We start from the raw sequence: 20,805 nt of genomic DNA on the forward strand, positions 1-20,805 counted from the left end.
CTGCAACCTGACTTTGCAGGGAACTTGAAGAGCGACATCAGGGCTGATGTCAGGTAAGTGACAGCTTCAGTCAACGTGCGTGAAGCCAAACCGGGGAATGCAGACTCGCTTCTGAGACATCTTTGTCGATGTCAAGTCGATGTCTGCAAGAAGCGCAAGACGTTCGGGACTCTCTACTGCCCTGTTAGGAAAAGACTTCCTCTTCCTGGGGAGACGATGTCTTTTCTAGTTTCCTTTCCCCCCTTACTGTGTCAGGCTCTGCTTGCTGAACAGAGCTGGACTCCGGGCAAACCAACGCTTCTGATGTTTCCGAAACACAAGCCGATCACCAGGTCGGACTGATCCATCAACTGCAGTGTTTGGTAAGATCTGGAGTTAGAAGGCAGAGGAACGGTAACTTGGCTTCAGTTACACGTTCGCCTCCCCCACCCGGGTTCAGACTCCGACGGTGAGATCTGGGAGCTGGGATAAGTGGCAGGAATCGAGATAACCCGGCAGTGGTGAGAAAGCTAACGGGGCAATTAGGAGGCTGATTCATTTGTTTATCTGGATGATTAGTTGAGTAGTTTCTGAGTGCTCTGTGGTTCAGGGAATTCTCCCTCACAGGCTCATCAAGACCACACCCTTCCATGCGCCTGATATTTCCACGAAAGAAGGGAAAACCACGCTAAGCACAGGGTACGTGTTTCGGCGGACCTTTATAATAATACATTTGCTAAGATAATTATAGCAAACAATGCGTACCAAGCCCCGAACAGAGAAGAGTTGAGAGAAACATTCAAACTGTGGCCGCTATCATCTTTTCAAAGAATCACAGAGGAAGGCACGGACTCAGTGAATACTCGTTAACTCAGGGCTTCCCAAATCCTGTGTCACCTGTGATTGTAGAAATAAAGTGCAGACCAACAGAATGTTGCACAGGAAGAAACTTTTTAGCAACCACCTAGATTTGGGCTCTTCTCAGCGTCTCGCAGAACCCTGGTCGATAAAATAGGTACACTACAGAGAAAGTCTTCCACGGGTCAATTTGTTTAAGGAGACATTCCAGGTCAAAGACAGATAGGTCGCTTTATCCAAGGGTGTGGCAGGCCACAGACAGCCACGGATCCCTTGACATTGCTGCGCCCGCTACCCTTGACTCTGGGTGGGCTCTGTCTCGGACAAAGTTCAGTAGAAGAGACGCTGTGCTATTCCTGGGCCCGTGGCTCGTGGCTTCCACGTCTGGTCTCTCGTGGGGCTTGCTCTTGGGGGCTCCTGACGGCCGCCCTGTGAGCGATTCATCATGGGTTCCAGCCCTCTGAGCCTCCCGTGGTGGTAACCCGGCTGACATCTGACGGCACCTGCTTGAAACCCAAGTGAGAACGGCCCTGCTGAGCCCGGTCAACCCTCTTCACCCAGAGAGATGCTACGTTGCCGTTAAGCCACTAACTTTGGAGGTGGCTAATGTGCTGTCTAGCACATAGTAGGTACTCAGCATTTATTAGACGGATGACTGACTGAGTGGGTGATATGAACGTGAACCTTCAAGAGGGGGATACGGCATGCCACGTTTCCTAAATATGACATCTGTATACGTCAAGACAAGTCATACAGAACAGAGCTTGATAGAATACTCGTGTGGGAAACCCTGAATTATAGGACTGAAATGGTGGAGTTTGGGAAATGTCGCTCTACCCCTTCGTGTTGCAGACTGCCAACGTGAGGCCCAGACAGGGGAAGGGAATTACATAGGGAAACAAAGCTAATTGGTAGACTCCACCTATGAACTCATTTCCTTTCCTACCTGAAGTAAAGGGGTATGGACGACGTGGTCTCACTTACGTGAACACATTCAGCTAATTAAATATATTGGGCTTCTCATTAGGTAGCCTTGTCTTTCTACTCGCTCATCAGGTCCTTGTGTCCAGCTAGCTGTTTTCCAGGAGACCTCTCCTAAATGGTAGACTCCCAAAGAGGATACAAGGGTATTTATTAGCCTGACGTCTAGACTAAGGTCAGTTCTAAAGACAGCAGAGTCTAGAGCGACATCTTGGGCCTGTGGTCTTAAAACACTTGCCTGATGGAAATGCTTGCTTAAAACTGAAATATCTGGGAGAATGAATGTTCAAGTGACCTAGACATTGGTCAGGGATCCAGAGTTCTCAATTCCTTTAGTCTTAGGTTCCAAATCCCACCTCTCTTCCTCCATGACAGAGCTAAATGGTAGGATCTGAAGTCTGACTCAGTTCTGCAAACGGTACAGTGAAGAATGTCAATACCAGTCAAAATTTGTGATGTTCAGTTTTTACCTTTCAAGGACCATTCCCGCCTGTGCCACTGTTTGCCCATTGGGTCTCCAAATCCAAGAACCACTTCAACAGCTGAAAAGAGGTTTTCTCTAATTATCTTCTTTTCCTCCTTTGAATTGACCAACCATGTTATCTTTTTTTGGTTTTATCAAAGGGTCTGCCAGGACAAAAGCACATCCAATTTTAAGTGAGCTTTAGTTAGCAGACTTAAAATTGATCATGCATTTTAGTTTCAGTAACTCACAATTTCTACACACTTTGATAATTCACTTTAAAGAGCAAACTGTCTTTAATGACAAGGCTTAAAAGAGACGACCTTTCTGAACAAAATATGAAAGCTCAGAACGGATGGCGCTTTTAAGGAAACTATGAATTAAAATGACCTTGTGTTCTGAAACTTTTCTCCAGCCATTTTTGATGTTTTTCCTTCCCTTTTTACTCTTAGAAAGAAAGCTGAAACACCACCGCGTGCCGTGGATGGTGATACACTTCAATAAGAGAGCTGTTAATTGTTAATTCAAACTCATAGTTTCTTCTGTCTGCACTTTCTTTAATGAGGTTGCTCACGACTGCAGGCATATGCCCGTTTCTGAGGAATTCGCTGTTACTGTGTGACATGACAGGGTAACGTTTGAATCGCAGCGATTTCCCTGGAGTCACGGCCGGTTCTTTTGTACAAACTATGGAGCAAGTCGACCCATTCTCTGTCCTCCTTTGTGCCCCTGGATGGCTGCCCTCCGAGGAGCTGATTGTTGAGTGGGGAGGTTGCAAAATCAGGGGTCAGACCCCTGAAAGGGCTCACTGCCTGGTGACGCAGAAACGGTGGAGCCTGAACAAAACCATGACATGTGCCGATGACTGACGGCCGGCCTTCGCGTTAACCCTTCTCCTGCCCGACCCTCTGGCGGGGTGCAAACATGCACCAAGAACACCGTGCTTTCCTTCTGCTTGGTTGTCCCCACTGCCTTATCACCCACTACCTGTTCATGATTGCACGCTGACACGTCAAAAGCACAGGTGGATGGCTACGGTGCAGTAGCCAAGAATAATAACTTGAAAGGTAACTAAATTAGGTACTCGCGATGAACAATCGATCTTCCGCCAGATAAAAGAGGGGATGAGATCTTAGATGATTTTATAATAAGGCGCGATGTGTATAATTTATTTCCTGAGCACTTGCTTTCTCTCCCAGTAGCCATGTATAGACTTGGTGCTCAATTCAGTAAGGAATTCTAAACGTGCCAGGCGCAATTTTTCTTTCTCTTCCTTTATCGGAGAACGTTCACAGAAACGTTAGTGTCGGCCATCTACTCCTATCACATACGATCAAACCGACCTAGAGTTTCAGCACACTCACTCCCAAACGTATGTGACACGCATCAGAAGGGAACGAGATCTGGGTCATGTCAAAGGGTCACCAGTGTTTGTAATTTCATAACCCTTGAAATAAGGAAAAGAAAGAATAGCAGGCAACTTTCCAAAACACCTACTGACATTTACTCATGGAAAACAAATATTCCGGAGTGGGAGTTCCAATTCCAGCACACCATACAGTTCACAAAGCATTTTCTTTTTTTTTTTTTTAATTTTTTTTTTTTTCAACGTTTTTTATTTATTTTTGGGACAGAGAGAGACAGAGCATGAACGGGGGAGGGGCAGAGAGAGAGGGAGACACAGAATCGGAAACAGGCTCCAGGCTCCGAGCCATCGGCCCAGAGCCCGACGCGGGGCTCGAACTCACGGACCGCGAGATCGTGACCTGGCTGAAGTCGGCCGCTTAACCGACTGCGCCACCCAGGCGCCCCACAAAGCATTTTCACTTCAGGCAGCTAATAACCTTCCTAATGAAATCTGTTCGGCTTCGACTTGTTTTCACGGTCTGTAGAGAAGCACTTAAAATTAATCACATAGCCTTAATCTTTCCCTTTTGAGCACTAAATCAGAGGCTGAGCACTAACTGTCCTCATTCGTTAGGTGCTTCTAATAGCATCTGCTTCAGTTTTGCTTTTTTCTGAATATTTTTCAAGCCAATGCCGTAATTTATTGTAGATGCAAGAAAGACCTCAGCTTTCAAAGGACAGTCCTCTATTCCCAGAAGAGGCATCAGGGCAGACATTACCAGGCAGAGGTGAGCTAGAGCAGGAAGGCAAGGCTTGCTTTCTTGCTTTCTTTCTTTCTTTCTTTTTTTTAATTAAAAAAAAATGTTGACTTATTTTTGAGAGAGACAGAGCGCCAGCGGGGGAGGGGCAGAGAGAGGGGAGACACAGAATCCGAAGCAGGTTCTAGGCTCTGAGCTGTAGCACAGAGCCTGACGCGGGGCTCGAACCCACAAACCGTGAGATCATGACCTGAGCCGAAGTCAGAGGCTCAACCCACTGAGCCACCCAGGCACCCCAGAAAGGCAAGGCTTTCTATCGATGGTCACCACAAGTCGGCGTTTATGCCAATCCTGGCCCTGGCTTTGGTAGTGGCTGTAAAACCTATTACTTCCTCATCATCTCTGGGTCTCCATTACAGTGCAAAAAAGGGTAATTAATCCCTAGGCAGCAAACAACACAGATGGGTATGGGAAACAGAAAAGAATTTTGAAAAAGTGTACAAAAATGTTCTGTCCTGTCCTTTTACGGTAAACCGGATGATTATGGCCCCGGCGGCGGTCCAGAGTTTGAGTGTCTCGAAGGGCCCATGGCACACGCCACAATGCGGTCGGAAGAACCGGGAGCATCCGTCTGTCCAGTGCAATTCAAAATTTCCTTGGCCAATGGGGTTGACCAATCAACATAGAACTGCTTCCTGGCACCAGTTGGAGACAAACACCCAAGCATGGGAACAACACCATATTCTCAGAGGACAACGGGACCAATCGCAGCGCACCCGCCATCACTCGCCAGCGTTTGGCGGGTCCCTGTGATGCACCCCTGCATTTTTAGGCTTTCTTAAGGAATACCAACCAATATCAGAATGAAAACAGCAACCACAGAAAGAGTCAGTAACAAGAAGACCAGAGCTGCTACATAAAACCCTTAAACTGTTCTGCCTCTGGAGACCAACAGGACACCTACTTGCACGAGTGTCAGATGATGCAGTGACTGTTATTCTAAATAAACGCACTGCTTATGGATTTGATCTCTGACATGACATAAGGGATTTCCCCCCAGAGTACAATTTGAGATTGTCAGTTATCGTCCAGGGGAAAAATACCATGGATGTATCACACTTATTGTAGCAAATGATGTGCGATGAAAAGTAGAAATAAAACTGATAAGTACAAAATATAATGTTTTAATCATACATGAACATGAAAACAAGGGAAGCATGTTCAAATTTGGGACGCGACACTACAAACGTGATGTTGATCGTACGCGACTGGTAAAATCCTACGCAAACGCGTCAACGAGGCATCTTATGAGCCATCATTTCTTTTCCCCGCAGAAGCAACTCTCAGTCCACGCTCAAATGCATGCAAATATGGAAATCAGAAATAAAGAAAGGTTAAAAAAAAAAAATAACTTAGGCAGACACAAATAAAAACCACCCTGTAGCGTCTGAGTGCTGCACGTGTTTATGATCTTAATTACATTTAAGTATTAAAAAACGTTCACTGATCTCACAGTTTATTCTACAACATCCAAATCTTCAAACCTGCTGGAAGAAGTCCACAGTATAAGCCCGGGTGCGTCTGCCACCTTTAAGCCTCCGTGCGGTTACCTGAAAGTCAAAAGTCTCAGTTGTGACTTTCTGCAGGTCTGATGGGCATGCCACAGATAAAATATGTTCTAACTCAGGAGGAGCTGGCCAGAGGTTAGAGCTGAATAGAGGGGCGCCCGGGGGGCTCAGGTGGTTGAGCGTCCGACTTCGGCTCCTGGCATGATCCACCGGTTCATGAGTTCGAGCCCCACGTCGGGCTCTCTGCGGTCAACATGGAGCCCACTTTGGATCCTCTGCCCCTGCCTCGCTCGCGTGCTCTCTCTCTCTCTCTCTCTCTCCTCTCAAAAATAAATAAACATTTTTAAAAAGCTTATTAAGAAAAAGGATACTTGATATCAAAATTTCCTCATTTATGCCCAGAAACGATCAAATCCCATCTGCACCAGGCAACAGAATCTTTTGAAAAGTGAATGATTCACAAAGTCTTTAACTTTTAATTCACTGCCAAATAAGTAATTCGGCCTTTCACTGCACGAAGAGGGAAGCTGTTGGAAAGACAGCTACATGATCTATGTCAGAGACGTTGCTGGGAACCGTGGACTGAAAAGGCACCCTTGAGAAGCACACGGTGAAGTCACAGTGTTGCCACACCACCCAGCCATTTATCTATTTTGGTCTAGAGAACATCTGCAGGAGCGCCAAACCCCCAGGGCACACGGGGCTTTGAAGATGTGGGCCGCCATGCTAAGAATTGCGTCATCTTAAAAGAAAGCTGGTCCCCTTAACCCTGCAACCGGGCTTCAAGACAATGTCTTGTCATGACTATGCAGGTGAGGCCCAGGCTTGTCAGGCACCTGCAGATTCTCTCAGTTTGTTCTGATCGTACTAAGCACCGTGATTACAAGGAGTGGGCGGGTTCTCGAAGACAGGCTATTTGCTAGAAATAAGTTCCCCCCCCCACAAATGGATATTATGTGTAAGCATTGTATTTATTTACTTACTTACTTAAGTGTTTATTCATTTTTGAGAGAGAGAGAGAGAGAGAGAGAGAGAGAGAGAGAGCGCAAGCAGGGGAGGGGTAGAGACAGAGAAGGAGACACAGATTCCGAAGCAGGCACCAGGCTCTGAGCTGTCAGCACAGAGCCGGATGCGGGGCTTGAACCCACGAACCATGAGACCATGACCTGAGCCACCCAGGCACCCCCATGTTTAAGCATTTCAATAAGGACCTTAACGTCAAGCCAGGGGGACTGACTCCCAGGGGCAAATAATACAAACTAATCAGCAGGCATTCAGAGCATGGGCTGTACCTTCTCCCTTGGTAGGTCGTCAGTTCTTCCTGAAGGATGGACGCTCGCTTTTGCAGAAAATTAACCTAGAAAAAGACACCGTGTGTGAGCAGAGGTGAATATGGCTTCCGTGGCAGTAGTGTGCAACTAACGTGGTCAAATTTTATTCAGTTCTGGCAGTTGCCTGGCTCAAATGCGGAAGATTCATTGCATGTCAATGTTGCGTTTTTAACGTCTGGTCACACTGCATCCCTCCTGAAAATCCATCAGAGACCACAGAATCCATCTGAACTCCTGTCACAGAGCCATCGGGACCTGGCCCCGGCCTCTCTTCGAGGCTCCACCTCTCCTCCCGTCCTCCCCCACCCCTCCCCACCCACTATGTCTTCCCCACCCTTTTGCCCTTTGGCGTGGGGCCTCCTCTCCCTTTGGAAAGCTTGGCTCACCCTCTCCTATTTGTCCCCCGCTATTCGGTTCAAATGTCACTGCCCCTACCGACTTCCTCGACTCCTCCCCAGCTGCCCACCGCATCCCAGGCAAGATCGTCAACAGCTCCATTATTAGCATAGCCTTGTGGGTTTGGGTTTTCATATCTCTCCCCCCACCCCAACCTGAGAGCTCTTCTGGGTTAGGGAGGATGTTTCTTCGTCTCTGTGTCCCCAGTCTCTTTTCACAGGGCTGGGCATGAACCTGGTATTCACTAGTATTTAAGGAATGGATGAGTGGGTAGAAAGAAAACGACTGTCTTCTGGAAACCTCCAGCCATCCTGGGGGTTCCCTGAGGTTGGAGAGACAATATTTTGTAGTGGAAAGGGCCTAAGCTTCGTCTGAAGTTGGGCCACCTTGGGTTCAACTCCTGGCTTGGCCTCTATGGCTCTAGGAAAGTTACTTAAGCTCTTGATGCCTCATCTGTGAAATGGGATTAATGACAGCTCCTTGCCAAGGTTATGAGGATAACGTGAAATGACTGATAGAAACTGCCTCGTGCAGAGCTCACAGCCGGTACCACCTCCCGCTCCCACTCCCAGGGGGGCTGAGGGCTAGAGGAAACTGGTGGCTTAGCATAGGCTCTTAAATCAGATCTCTACAAAGTGATTTTGTTTTGTTTTGTTTTTTTTTTTGAAGCATACATTTCTATATACCACTAAAGATACCTATATCACGTATAAATTCAAAAGCACCTTATACACGGCCACATAGAAACGGTCTGGGGGTAACCTCTATGGCTTGATGTAATCAAGACTCAACAGTATTTGATCATTTCGGAATTGTTTACTCTTGCCTCTTTGGTCTGAACTGAAACCATGGCAACGGTTGGTTCTGAAACACAGGCAAGAGGACACAGCTGGCAGAAGAGCAAATGTGCTTTGCAAGAGAGGGAAGCACAGTTTTTCGAAATGGGTACATATCCAAGGGGTCCCCTCGGTTTTGCTTACTTATAGTATCAGCCCGGTCTTAGTTCTGTCCAATTGCTCAAAAGACCCATGGGACAATTGATAATGTTGACAGATGCAAGGATTACACTGATTCGGCTTCCCTCCCCCCCCCCCCCCCCCCCGCCGTGCTTTGCCACTGGAATTCCAACAATTTTCAGAAAACACAGGCACCTGTGCTTTCAAACTAAATTTGCTCACTATATGGCCTGTGACTCCCCCATGCAGCTGCCAATTCTGAGGCCCTAACGCAGCTGGCAGCACTCCCTTTCTGGGTCAACATCCAGTTTTAGGAGGCTGAAGTGGCTTTTATTACAGTGAAATGATATGAATGATAACAGAAGCCCTGCAGGTGGATATCAGATTTCTTTCTTTCTTTTTTCTAAAAAAAAAACCCAAAAAACCCCAAAACCAAAAAACGAAAAACACAACAAAACCCTCCTCTGAAGGTGCCAGGTCCTACATAGCTGACCCTATGGAAGCTCTCCTACAAAGTTAATGGGTAAACCACACTTCAAGGGGAGCTTTTCATGCAAATAAAGATGACTTAAACCTTTCTATGTCAACACTTTCCTGCGGTACTTATTTTTCTGTGTAGAAGCAAACAAGGCAACACTTAGCTGACGGAAGCAATGGCCAACGGTAGCAATGGCCGAAGGAAGCAATGGCCGACGGTAGCAATGGCCGACGGTAGCAATGGCCGACGGTAGCAATGGCCGACGGAAGCAATGGCCGACGGAAGCAATGGCCAACGGAAGCACATGTATGGAATGATGCAATGAACATTTCATTTTCAGAGAAGAGGCTTTTTACTGAGGGGAATGCATATGGGGAGGCTAAAATTTGCTCTATGCTCTGTCTCACATATTACAAAAAAGTGAATGTGACTATCATTATCAAAATCGTTATTTCATAAATACATTTATCGAGCGCTCACTATGTGACCAGCAGTACTCTCGGCACAAAGAGCAAAGATCTCTTTCTCTGATGGAGCTGGAGCTTTTCTGGAAAAAAAATGTTTTCCTTTTTTTTCCATTTCTTAACAGAGACACGATTTGCAAATATTTTCTCCTATTCCATGGTATGTCTCTTTGGTTTCTGCCTCTTGTTGCCTTTTGAAATACGAAGTTTTAAATTTTGTAAAGTCCAGTTCATCTGGTTGGTTGTTTTTGGTGTCATAGCTAAAAAACTCCCACCTGCCCAATGCACAAGGATTTTCTCCTTCATCTAAGAAGATTTCTTCTTAGAGTTTTCTTCTCTGAGTTTCCCTGTGGAAAACACGTGAGGAAGGACTCCAACTTCATTCTTTTTTCCATGGGAATTATCTGACTGCCCCTGCACGGTTCTATTTGTCCCTCAGTGGAACCGTCCTGCAACACTTGAAAATTAACTGACCAAAAATAGAAGGTTTTCCCCCGCCACCCCCAGACTCTCAATTCCATTTCATTCACCTCTGTGTCTACCCCTTTGCCAATATTACACTGTCTTGATTATTACAGCCTCGTCGTGAATTTTGAAATTGGGAAGCGTGAGTCCTCCAAATTCATTTTGACTTTTTCAAGATGGTTTTGACTACTGTGGGTCCTCGCTATTGTTTTTCGTCATTCTCCGCCCTACAAGGATTCTTAGACACGTGAAGGCAATGCGATTGTCATAAATTAAAACATGACGTTTTAAATTTCTGAGTGTATGAGTGGGAATGTGTGGATTCTTTCCCCTGTTAGAGTATAACAAGCTCATTGGCCTGGCGACACATAAAACGTGTTTACAGAAGTACGTGGAAAAAACTCACATTGGAAGTTGTTGAATTATTTTGAGCATCTAAATTTACATCAATCATATCTCTCGTATTTCATAAACTCTACCAAGAACTACACATCTCAGCAAGAAATACACATTTCAGCAAGAAATATTTAACTGAATTGTTCGAATACCTTGTCATTATTCTGCTTGGAATTTAAAATGCATCTTGTTCTGTCTAACAACCACATAAAACACAGCAGAATAAAAATGCTTCTCATTTAACCATGGTTTCTGTTTCTCTGCACTTTCACAGTCAGAAATCAACAATGTGCCAAGGGATGGCATTTGGGGCCTGGTACCAAGAGTAAAAAGGGTGAGGCCGTACTAGAATGTGACTGTAAATGAGTAAAAGTAACCATAACTGAACTTTTCAATTTCACGGTGCTTTTAAGAGAATCTTATCGAGACAGTGAGTTCCAAAACCAGTAAGGAAAACATTCTCAAAACAAAACAAAAAACAAAAACAAAACCAAAAACAAAAACAAAACAAAAAAGCAAAAACAAACCTCAAACCAAAAACCGATTCATCCTGAGTTGCACGTTATGCTAGGATATGATATTACTTTTCGGCAGTCAATTCCAAATTAAACTTATCTGTAAGGTCTGTTTTCAGGATACACACATCACCTGAACCCTTAGGAAAGGCCTTGATTCTAGTAATTACCTGTGACTTGAGGGAGGAAATGGTGTCTTCAAGCTCTTGCCTTAGAGATGCTGGCATCAATCCTTTGAATTTTGTTTCATATTCTTGCCGTATATAAGTTATCTGAAGTGGGGGGGGAAAAAAAAAAAGAAAGCTTATCAACGTCTCCACGGCAATGATCGTTTCAAATTTCAGGAATCCCGGGAGAATATTGATGTATCACAAAGCTAAGTTTGTTACACGTGGTCCGTAAAGATGAAATGAGAGGAAACAAGAGTTACAAACCAAAAAAGGCATTCAGTCTGCCCTTCTGAGTCCGGGAGAGAAGTCCCTGAAACACTTTATTTCTTTAAAATCCCCGGGGCGCCTGGGTGGCGCAGTCGGTTAAGCGTCCGACTTCAGCCAGGTCACGATCTCGCAGTCCGTGAGTTCGAGCCCCGCGTCAGGCTCTGGGCTGATGGCTCGGAGCCTGGAGCCTGCTTCCGATTCTGTGTCTCCCTCTCTCTCTGCCCCTCCCCCGTTCATGCTCTGTCTCTCTCTGTCCCAAAAATAAATAAAAAAACGTTGAAAAAAAAAATTAAAAAAAAAAAAAAATCCCCATTAACACAATTGATAGCGCTTGATAAGGAAACCACCTGTTCTCTCCTCGCCACTCAGGATAGACACGCTATGCTAATCTTCTCTTGCTCAGGATGTGGACTGTGATCACGACACACTGTGATCTGGGGACAACGTGTGGTGCGGTGTTGCGTGGATTAAGGCACTTCTTCAACCTGGCTGGGCACCTGGGCGCTCGATATAATCCATAGGACTATGAAGATGGGAATGAAAGAGGATCTACACTGCCGGGTCTCCAGATCTCAACACAGTGAGACAGGCGGAAGGAGAGTCTTTGGAGGGATGCACCTGCGCAGGGTAAAGAGGTACAAGAGGGTGAGCACGAATGCGAGTGTGTCCGTCTTGGTGTCTTTCTCCAGCTACGTTTATCTCTCTTCCTCCTAATCTGAGATGCAACGGAATTAAAAAACAAAAACAAAAACAAAAACCCGTTGCACGTGCTGTGTTTAACTTAACGGAATATTAAAGCTGAACGGCAGGGTATCCCATAAATGATGCATCGGACGCATCTGGAAAGAAGGTAATATGCTATGAAAATACATGCACCTGGGCTCAGTTAGACACGTCTATGGACTTACTGAAGATACTTTAAAATCACCAGCCTTCGACTTCCACCTTTTCTTACGTTAAACTGGATTAAGAGATGTGTTCTAACAGTTCTTTTCACTGCCCACTAAAATAGCACAGCAAAGGTTCTAGAACGGGATTTTTCCATTTTTGGCAAAGCGTTTTTTGACCTATGTTATAATCTTGTGATTTACACCTAAAAACAGAAATAACGAAAAATAATCTCTCCCAGGGATGCAGTATTTGATCTTTCCCACCTTCTCTTCTTGGACTTAAGTTCAATAGTTACATCAAACGAAAGGCACAGGCAAAGCAAAACACGTACTTTATAACACAGATCTCAGGGGCAACATTTGTTGAGGATCCACAAGCTACTCTATTGACCTTATTTTTCTATCATTCAACACTGGCTCTGAAATTCTGAGCTGCTACTCTTAAAAGGGATTCCTGCGTGCTTTCTTGTACCCTTGTTTGTTTGGAGTGTCTACGTTTGAAAGACAACAGGGCTGGGTATAAGAGTGCCCAACCCCACTTCCTTTCCCTCGGAACCCTGGAGACGTTTCTCTTTAAGGTCTTCTGGCATCGCATGCACCTATGGCGAAGTCTGAAGGCAGGCTGATTTGTTTTCCATGTTGAACGTGACTTTCTTTCTTTGCTTCAATGCCCACATGATTTTCTTTTTCTTCGGTGCAGGAGCTTCACTGGGATAGGTTTTGGTACTAATGACGACCGATGTTCGCGAGAACACGGTGTGTTCCCTTTCATGCAGTTCTTTGAAGAATAGTTTCATGGGGCCATCACTCCTCAGTTTCAAGTACATTGGTGGTGAAGGCCAAGCACATCAGCTCTTGGGTTAAACCTCACTGTTCCTCTGGACTCCCCTGCCCCCACTTCACTTTTCATATCTGATGGTCACCCTCTATTGGAGGCTGGGCTGTAGACGGCAGAGAACTGTGGGTGAACGAGACTGCCCTGTGATCACCCCTATCACATCCCTTTTTAAACCCAGCATGCTGTATTTTCCATCTTCAACTGAGGACCAGACATTTCTACTTCCTGTCTGCTATTCCTTTGTTTTTATTTCACTGAATCTAAGTAAATGAGCTCTTGGAAAATCTGAAATTACCTCACTTATGAATGAGACTATGAATCAGGAAAATACTACTATCCTGCATTCTTAAACCCATTATCTTGAATTTAAAAATCATCATACCAAGCAGAATCGGTACTTGAATAAAGTCACAGAAAACTTTAATCTGTTGTTTGCTCTATTTACAAGGCTGATAATGTTACTACTAGCAAACATTTATTGAGTACTTTCAGTGTGCCAGATGCAATTCTGAGTGCTTTAGTAAGCGGTTAGTGCTTCTGACAACTCAGGGAAGGAAGCACAGAGAGGTGAGCCAGGATTTGAACTCAAGGAGTCTGATTCTCAAGTACGTACTCTCAGGCACTATGCTCTGCTGTTTCTCAAATAATCTCTCCAAATTCTGAAATGTTTTTTCCACCCCAAAAGCAAAAGGACGTCACAGACACAACCAGTTCGAGAAGTTTCATCCACTACACAGCAGTGCTCTCCTCAACGTAACAGGGGCTATGAGAAGGGGGCAGATGTATTACCGCCCTTCCAGACTTCCATCTAGTCTTTGTGGGTTTTTCGGTTTTCTTTGGATGACTATAATAACAACAATGATGACAATAATTGCTTCCCCATACTTTCCCCTTGGCTTAACATTTTTTAAAACATTTTTTAAAGTTTATTTATTTTGAGAGAGAGAGAGAGAGAGAGAGAGAGAGAGAGAGAGAGAGTGGGGAGGGGGAGTTAAGCTAAGCGCCCATTGGCTTACCACTTGAATCGAAGATTTATAAATAAGACTAATTTCAAACGTCTGTGTAAGTGCAATGGACATATTGACCTAAACCACAAGTTCCATAAATCCCCCACGTAGGCAGACATTTTAAGGTCTAACCAGTGAGTGAAGGCTGTATCTAAGTTTGTCACATGGCAAAATGAGCAAGGGGAGGGAAAGAATTAGCTTATTTGCCTTCATATCACTTTTGACTCCTGCTACTATTTTACTGTCCCCGTCTGTGACCCAGGATGTGTCTGAGGGGGAATAACGTCGGAGTGATAACCTTTATCTACAAACTAATCACAAACTGTGAGCTGCTACCTATGCTAATCTCCCTTCCTTTCCCTGTCTTCCCACGTTTCCCTGGTGACCTGAATCCGGCCTTACCACAGATCAAGAAGCAGAAAGAAACGGAGTTGATCTAAGCCAAGGATTTGATGGACATACATTCCTTTTCCTAAGGGAAATGAAAGTTTTTACATAGAAATCTAGTTTATTATTAGGCTTGAATATTCATTTCCATTAGCATACACTGTCCAATTACACTAGTGAGCGCTATGTTAGTTTATGAAATACAGAAGCATTTGAGGACGGCTCTCACTTGAGTAATTCTGGAAAGGAAGAGCTACGGCTGTTTTGGCTCATTTCCATCCCACCTCACCACTCCCACCTCCCTCTAAAAGCTTCCACATCCCTCGACCACACCACACCAAATAGACATAAGCCTCCCTCTCTCCTTCTTTTCCTTCCCTTTCTTCGTTTTGGCAGAAAAAAAAATTAGGAAACCTAGGATCATGACAAATAGTGACATTCCTGTAATGTAGTAAGACCCCTGCATGCCCAGTGGAAATGGTGTATGAATAACATGGCACCCATGTGACCAAAGATAGCTGTGCTCTGCACCATGGCAACAGATTGCCCACCTTTCCCTTGAAGGCATAGCATTGACAGTATTTCCTTTAATTTCTAAAATGGACCATGAAGACTGAGAACACCCATGACTAGAGTTCAGTGTTACACTTCAGTTAAATGTATATCCTGGGTAATCGGACAAATACTCATTTGCATAAAGAAGAGTCCACAGAGCGTACAGAATAGGTAGTCGACTTGCACCAGTAGGGTCTCTGGAGATAAAAATTCAAAGTGATGCCGAGAAAAGTGAAGCTTGGAAATCTTATAATTTTCCTAAAAATATGGAAGGAGCACTAAAGCGTATTTTGTGGTGTTTTTATTGAAAGACACTATCAACTAGTCACGTCGAGATGTCCAATCCATGTCCAATATGTCATCTTCCTGTCGCATAACAAAGCAAGTAAGATACGAGTGTGAGGCTCTGTACAAACAACTTAAGGGCCTCAGCCACAGGATATTTGATTGCAAGCTCCAGTGTGCCCGATACGGCATTCACTTTTGAAGAGGTGAGGAAAGGGCCACTGGTGGCCACTGGTGTTGCTTTGTCACGTGTCCCTGCACAGCCATTTGTAATTGTCTTCTGAGGTAAGACTGAAGCAGTTCAGGAAAATGAGTGTGCTTGATATTACCTTACGCAATCCAACCAAGCATTTCTGGGGTCCGTTCAGCAGAGGGAGAAGGGAACTAAGTCACAATTCTACTGATGGCATCTCTGAAAGGTCTCCTCACTTCTCTGCGTTGCCCCTGGGACCAGTCCAGTCTGGATGCCTTCATCTTGTACCTGGCCCACTGCAATACTGGTATGTTGGTTTTGGGTTTTGATTCAAATTTTCTTAACATCGAAAATGAAACTCAGAGGCGCCTGGGTGACTCAGTAGGTTAAGTTCCAACTCTTGATTTGGGCTCAGGTCATGATCTCACAGTTCGTGAGATTGAGCCCTGTGTCGGGCTCTGTGCTGATGGCATGGAGCCTGCTTGGGATTCTGTCTCCCCCTCTCTCTTTGCCCCTCCCCTGCTCATGTTCTCTCTCTAAGTAAATAAATAAACATTTAAATTTTTTTTCAACGTTTTTTATTTATTTTTGGGACAGAGAGAGACAGAGCATGAACGGGGAGGGGCAGAGAAAGAGGGAGACACAGAATCGGAAACAGGCTCCAGGCTCCGAGCCATCAGCCCAGAGCCTGACGCGGGGCTCGAACTCACAGACCGCGAGATCATGACCTGGCTGAAGTCGGACGCCTAACCGACTGCGCCACCCAGGCGCCCCAATAAATAAACATTTAAAAAAAATAAAATCAAAATCGAATCCTTTAAAAGGCCAACAGGGTCCTGTCCAGTCTGGCCCCTATCCACCTCGTATTCCTGTCACTTGAGGGTCCCCTCACTTCCAGACACCTGACCGGACAGTTTCTTTCTGTCCACTCACCAGGTTCCCAGACGCTTGTCCTCACAACAGGCCTTTCTCATCTTCCTCTCCTTACTTTCCCATCCCGTGGGGCTTTGCTGTTCCTCCACCTAGATCTCTGGGCATGAGGGTCCTGAAGTGTGGTGATCTCAGAGGTGCTATCCACCCAGGCACCCAGCGTGGGGACCTTGGCAGGCCCTGGTCAGGACATTGCGTCTGGGGCAACCACCTTCCAACTTCAGATGGGCTGGAGCCCCTCACTGTGGCAGGCAGCAGCTTTCCTCAGTTTCCTTTTGGGAACGGAGGCCACACCAGCCCTTGCTTTCAAGCTGCGACCCAGTCTCTTGTCATCTACCTGGCAAGGAGCCCTCTCAGCGCTTTTGTTCCCCGTTACCCCTGGGATTTTCGTCCCGGCTGCCTCTGCCTGCTGATGGGCTCAGGACCCTGTACTTATGGTTTTGGCTTCACTTGCCACTCCGGGGTTCTGTTCTGTTTCCAGGTCACGTGCACGGATGTCCATCCTACTTCTGACACCAAATACATTTTACTTTTCTCTTTTTATATTTTGCCAATCATCATTGAGTGTTTGGAGCAGAGGGGGTGCCTCATAACTTGACCACATAGAGCCATCTTGTGCAAAGGGGCAGACCATAACCTGCCTTAATATAGTCAACTGTGGGAGTTAAGAACCCAGACTCTGGAGTGGGAATGTTGGAGCTGAATCTGGGTCCCTAACTGCATGCCCTGGGAAGGAAAAAGAAGTGCCTCCACTTCTCTTTCAGGAAAATGGGAATTATAACTTCTCGAGACTGCTGTGAGGATTAGATGACTTAACACATGTAGAGGTTTTACAAGAGTGGCACTTAGTAAATGTTCAATAAATGTTAGTTATCCTTACACCAGGTATTGGAGACTATACATATATATCTCATTATATTATATACATGTGTGTTATGAAATTATACACACACACACACACACACACACACACACACACACACACATATTTCATTTAGCCAAGCCTCTATCATTAGACTTTTTGATTTCTAATTATTTATAATAGCAGAAATCCTGATAACAAATTATTTAAATTATTTGCATATATTCATGATTAACTTGAGGGCTCCATTGAAATCTCCTTTTGCATTTTTTAGTATCTACTGATTGAGAAAGTACATAATGACAAAAACCTCCTACGAATTCAGAATCAACTTTAAGTGAACTTGTATTTAATAACTAAAATCATCTACATGCATTTGGAAAGTAGTAGTACCTGTTTTTGAGCCATATTATTTATCCAGGCTACTGACAATGATTGGTGTATGTATGAATTTTCTTGACCCTTCCTTGCCAACAGCCCTGGCCCACAGGTGGGGAATCATTGCTTCATGCTGCATGATTTAAGGCAAGAATCTCAGCTCAAAACTCTCCCTCCATCCAGCCTGGATTTCTACCAATTAGATAAATATTGGCATGGGGGAAACTGTCAGATGCTTCTTCTCATTACGGGTTAATGTGTTCAGAACGGTGTCCTTCTAACACCTGGCTTAGCTCAACGCCATAAAGCAAAGTGGGTTTGACTGCTTGAGAGTAGATTGAAGGGTTGGAGACGAGGGAAAGAGCAAGAGGGACATTTGGAGCGCAGTAGATACTCTGGGAGAAGGGGAACGTGGGGGGGCACTGCAGGAGGGGGTTTGGAGGAAGTGCAGAACATCAAAAAAATGGTGGGCTGCCGAAGGGCGGTGACAACCAGGTAAGAGGAGGGCAGGAGAGGGACACAGGGAAGGAGGCTGCTGGGGGGATCCGCTATGAGGCAAACAGAAATGTGGGGGATGTGTCTGAGTGATGGGCCTTTGTGCAGCAAAAAGTTTTTGCAGGGGCTTTTTAGGGGAGTGAGTCTATAAAACTCATTGGTTTGATATTGAATTCCAATGTGGTTTAAAGAATAAGAATGAAAGAAATTGTAGTGAACGATGGTACCAAAAAAAAAAAAAAAAAAAAAAAAGAAAGAAAGAAAGAAAAAAGCTCTGGTGCAGCTGAGAAAAAATGCTCTGCCTTCTAAGAAATTTCATTTTTATTGGGGTTAAGGTATTATGTGTTGCCACAGCAACTGCCAAGAGAGATCCATTTTAAGAAGGGCGCTCTGCAGCAAAGCTGGTGTACTTTGATTCCGGAGTACAAAGTGGAAATGTAGAAGTAACCATAATTTTCTCAACAGTCTCCAAAATATTCATTTCCCCCCCTTTCTTCAATATGGTTTTTTCTTACGGTTCTTTATTCCGACCGGCGTAGCCTCCACGCCCCGCACGTAGGAACCAGTGTCCACCCCAAGGGGGTGACGCCTGGTGCTGACCGGGCCCGAGCCTCTCAGGAGAGGGGGTGGCTGACTAACGAAGCAGCCACCGACCCCTATATGGTGGGAGGAGAGCGTGAACTAGTTTCTGGAAAGGGCTCTGGTTTTAGGAGGAAGGAACGCTTTTCCGGTACCGTGGAGGAAATGGTGGCCTGGGGATGAAGACAACGGTTCAAACCTAGCACTTTAATTAGGTTTGGATGCTCTGAATCCAGATTTGGGTAGGTGAAAAAATTCCTGAAACCAAAAAAGAAATGTGGGTCTGAGAACTTACACATACAGAAAAGACGGGAAGCAGGTACGATAATCGGAAAATTACCAATAAACTGCCCAAATCTGCCCACGAATCAAAGGCTTAACTATCTAATAAAAAGACTGGGGTTGTGCCGTGAAATAAACATTTGCAAATATTAAAATTTGAGGGGATGTTTGGCACATAAGCTGTACCCTTTCCCTCCTGATGGAGAAGAAAAAGCTGAAACTGTATTTTTGGGCTCCTATAAACGAATGTGGTCTTTGGAGGTACTCATTTGGAATTGCACAAGATGCATGTTGTGGATACTTGTTTCACCCTTCAGCATTCATTTAAGGGTCTTCTAATTACTGGAATACATCCCCCGCACACACACTGTCCCATCCAAGGTCACAGCGATAGAGTATGTGACAAGGCCTAGGCAACCATCACATCATATTCCCCCTATGCTGGGATCATTTGGGGCCTGGATACATGATCCAAGTTCAGGTAAGCAGAGTCACCAAGAGTCAGGAGACAAACTCTCTCATCCACTAGACTTCACCCAGGGGGATGTCCTTCTGGGGTTGCGGCCGCCATCTTGCTACCACAGAGTGAAAGCTGGACTGAGGGGGAGCCAATCCAGAGGAAGAAGAGCTGAAAACTAGAGAGAGGGGGAGAGAGAGAGAGAGAAATGGGGCCCTTGGTCAAGCTGAACCTGAAGCCAGCCCCGTCCTGACATTTTTCAGTTGGGGTTGTGTTTTCTGTCACACGCAACCGAAACAGTCCTGACTGAACCAACGTGGAGTATGTAAAACATTAGCTTGCATCTACGTGTTGCGTCTGTTTGACCAGGGGTCAGCAAATTTGGGCCTACAGGCCAAATGTGGCCCACCGCCTATTTTTGTCAATAAAGCTTTATTGGAACCCAGTCATGCTCATTTGCTTCCCCGTTATCTACGGCTGCTTTCGTGTGCATTGATTGCTCAGGCAGAGCTGTGCGATCTTGACAGAGACCCGACGGCCTGCTGAGCCTAAACCATTTTCTGTGTAGCCCTTCACAGAAAGTCGGCTGGTCCTTGCGCAAGGCTGAGAAACCCAAGGCAGGGACTGGACTTGTTCTGCCGAGTGCTGAGGCCGCAGCATTTGTCTCACCGCCTGGCAGACGGTAGCAGCTCGGTCAATATTTGTGGAGTGCACGAACGAATCCGACCTCACGGCACACAGGGTTGAAAGCCAGTCTCTGTCTCAAGACGACAGGGTCTTCAGAATGTTGAGGAAACTCATCACAAAACCTCTCCCCAAATACAGAGAGCAGATGCTGTCATCACAGCCTGCAATTTTTAACTGGCACTGTGGCTACACAGCAGGCCAGCGTCAGGGCCGAGAACATCTGAGGCAAACACGAGGCCTGCGGGGCTGCTGAGGTTCACCCTGAAGGAGAGGAGTTGGCTTCGTCCGTGTTCTGCCCCCTCCTCTGGCTTCTTCCCCCTTCCTCTCACTACCAGACTTTTTATAGGGTTGCAACATTAAATGACTCATGCCTCTTAGCTTGTATGTTTGTTTTCTCCTGAAATTAAACGCTGGCTCTTTTCTCACTGGAATATATTATTTTGGCTTCCGTTCCTAATGTTTTTCTTCCTGATGATACCATTCCTGATACTTTTCTTCGCATAGGTCGCTGTATACTATGAACACACCCTCACTTCAAAGAAAGGCTGGTATGAAGTCTGAGAGGATTATGACGTGTGTGCCAATTCT

The 20,805-nt window shown here is 45.4% G+C and overlaps 1 protein-coding gene across 14 annotated transcripts in view; it reads right to left on the minus strand.

Moving 5' to 3' along the window:
- Nucleotides 1-5,550: 5,550 nt before the first annotated feature.
- The window catches only part of CEP112 (centrosomal protein 112), a 413,866-nt gene continuing 398,611 nt past the window's right edge, over nucleotides 5,551-20,805 (minus strand). For 10 of the 14 annotated variants that reach the window (XR_009254956.1, XR_009254958.1, XR_009254960.1 and 7 more), the window contains one exon: nucleotides 11,124-11,227. Coding sequence is in view for 4 of the 14 variants with exons in the window: in XM_058703639.1 (XP_058559622.1) it covers nucleotides 5,993-5,996; nucleotides 7,247-7,311; nucleotides 11,126-11,227 (171 nt within the window). In the remaining 10 variants the exon portion in view is untranslated. Of the gene's footprint in view, nucleotides 5,997-7,246; nucleotides 7,312-11,123; nucleotides 11,228-20,805 lie in introns of those variants that run through there. The other 4 variants (XM_058703639.1, XM_058703641.1, XM_058703640.1 and 1 more) reach the window with 1 other exon arrangement.

Source organism: Neofelis nebulosa, chromosome 16, assembly GCF_028018385.1.
Source record: "Neofelis nebulosa isolate mNeoNeb1 chromosome 16, mNeoNeb1.pri, whole genome shotgun sequence".
NCBI classification, from domain to species: Eukaryota; Metazoa; Chordata; class Mammalia; order Carnivora; family Felidae; genus Neofelis; species Neofelis nebulosa.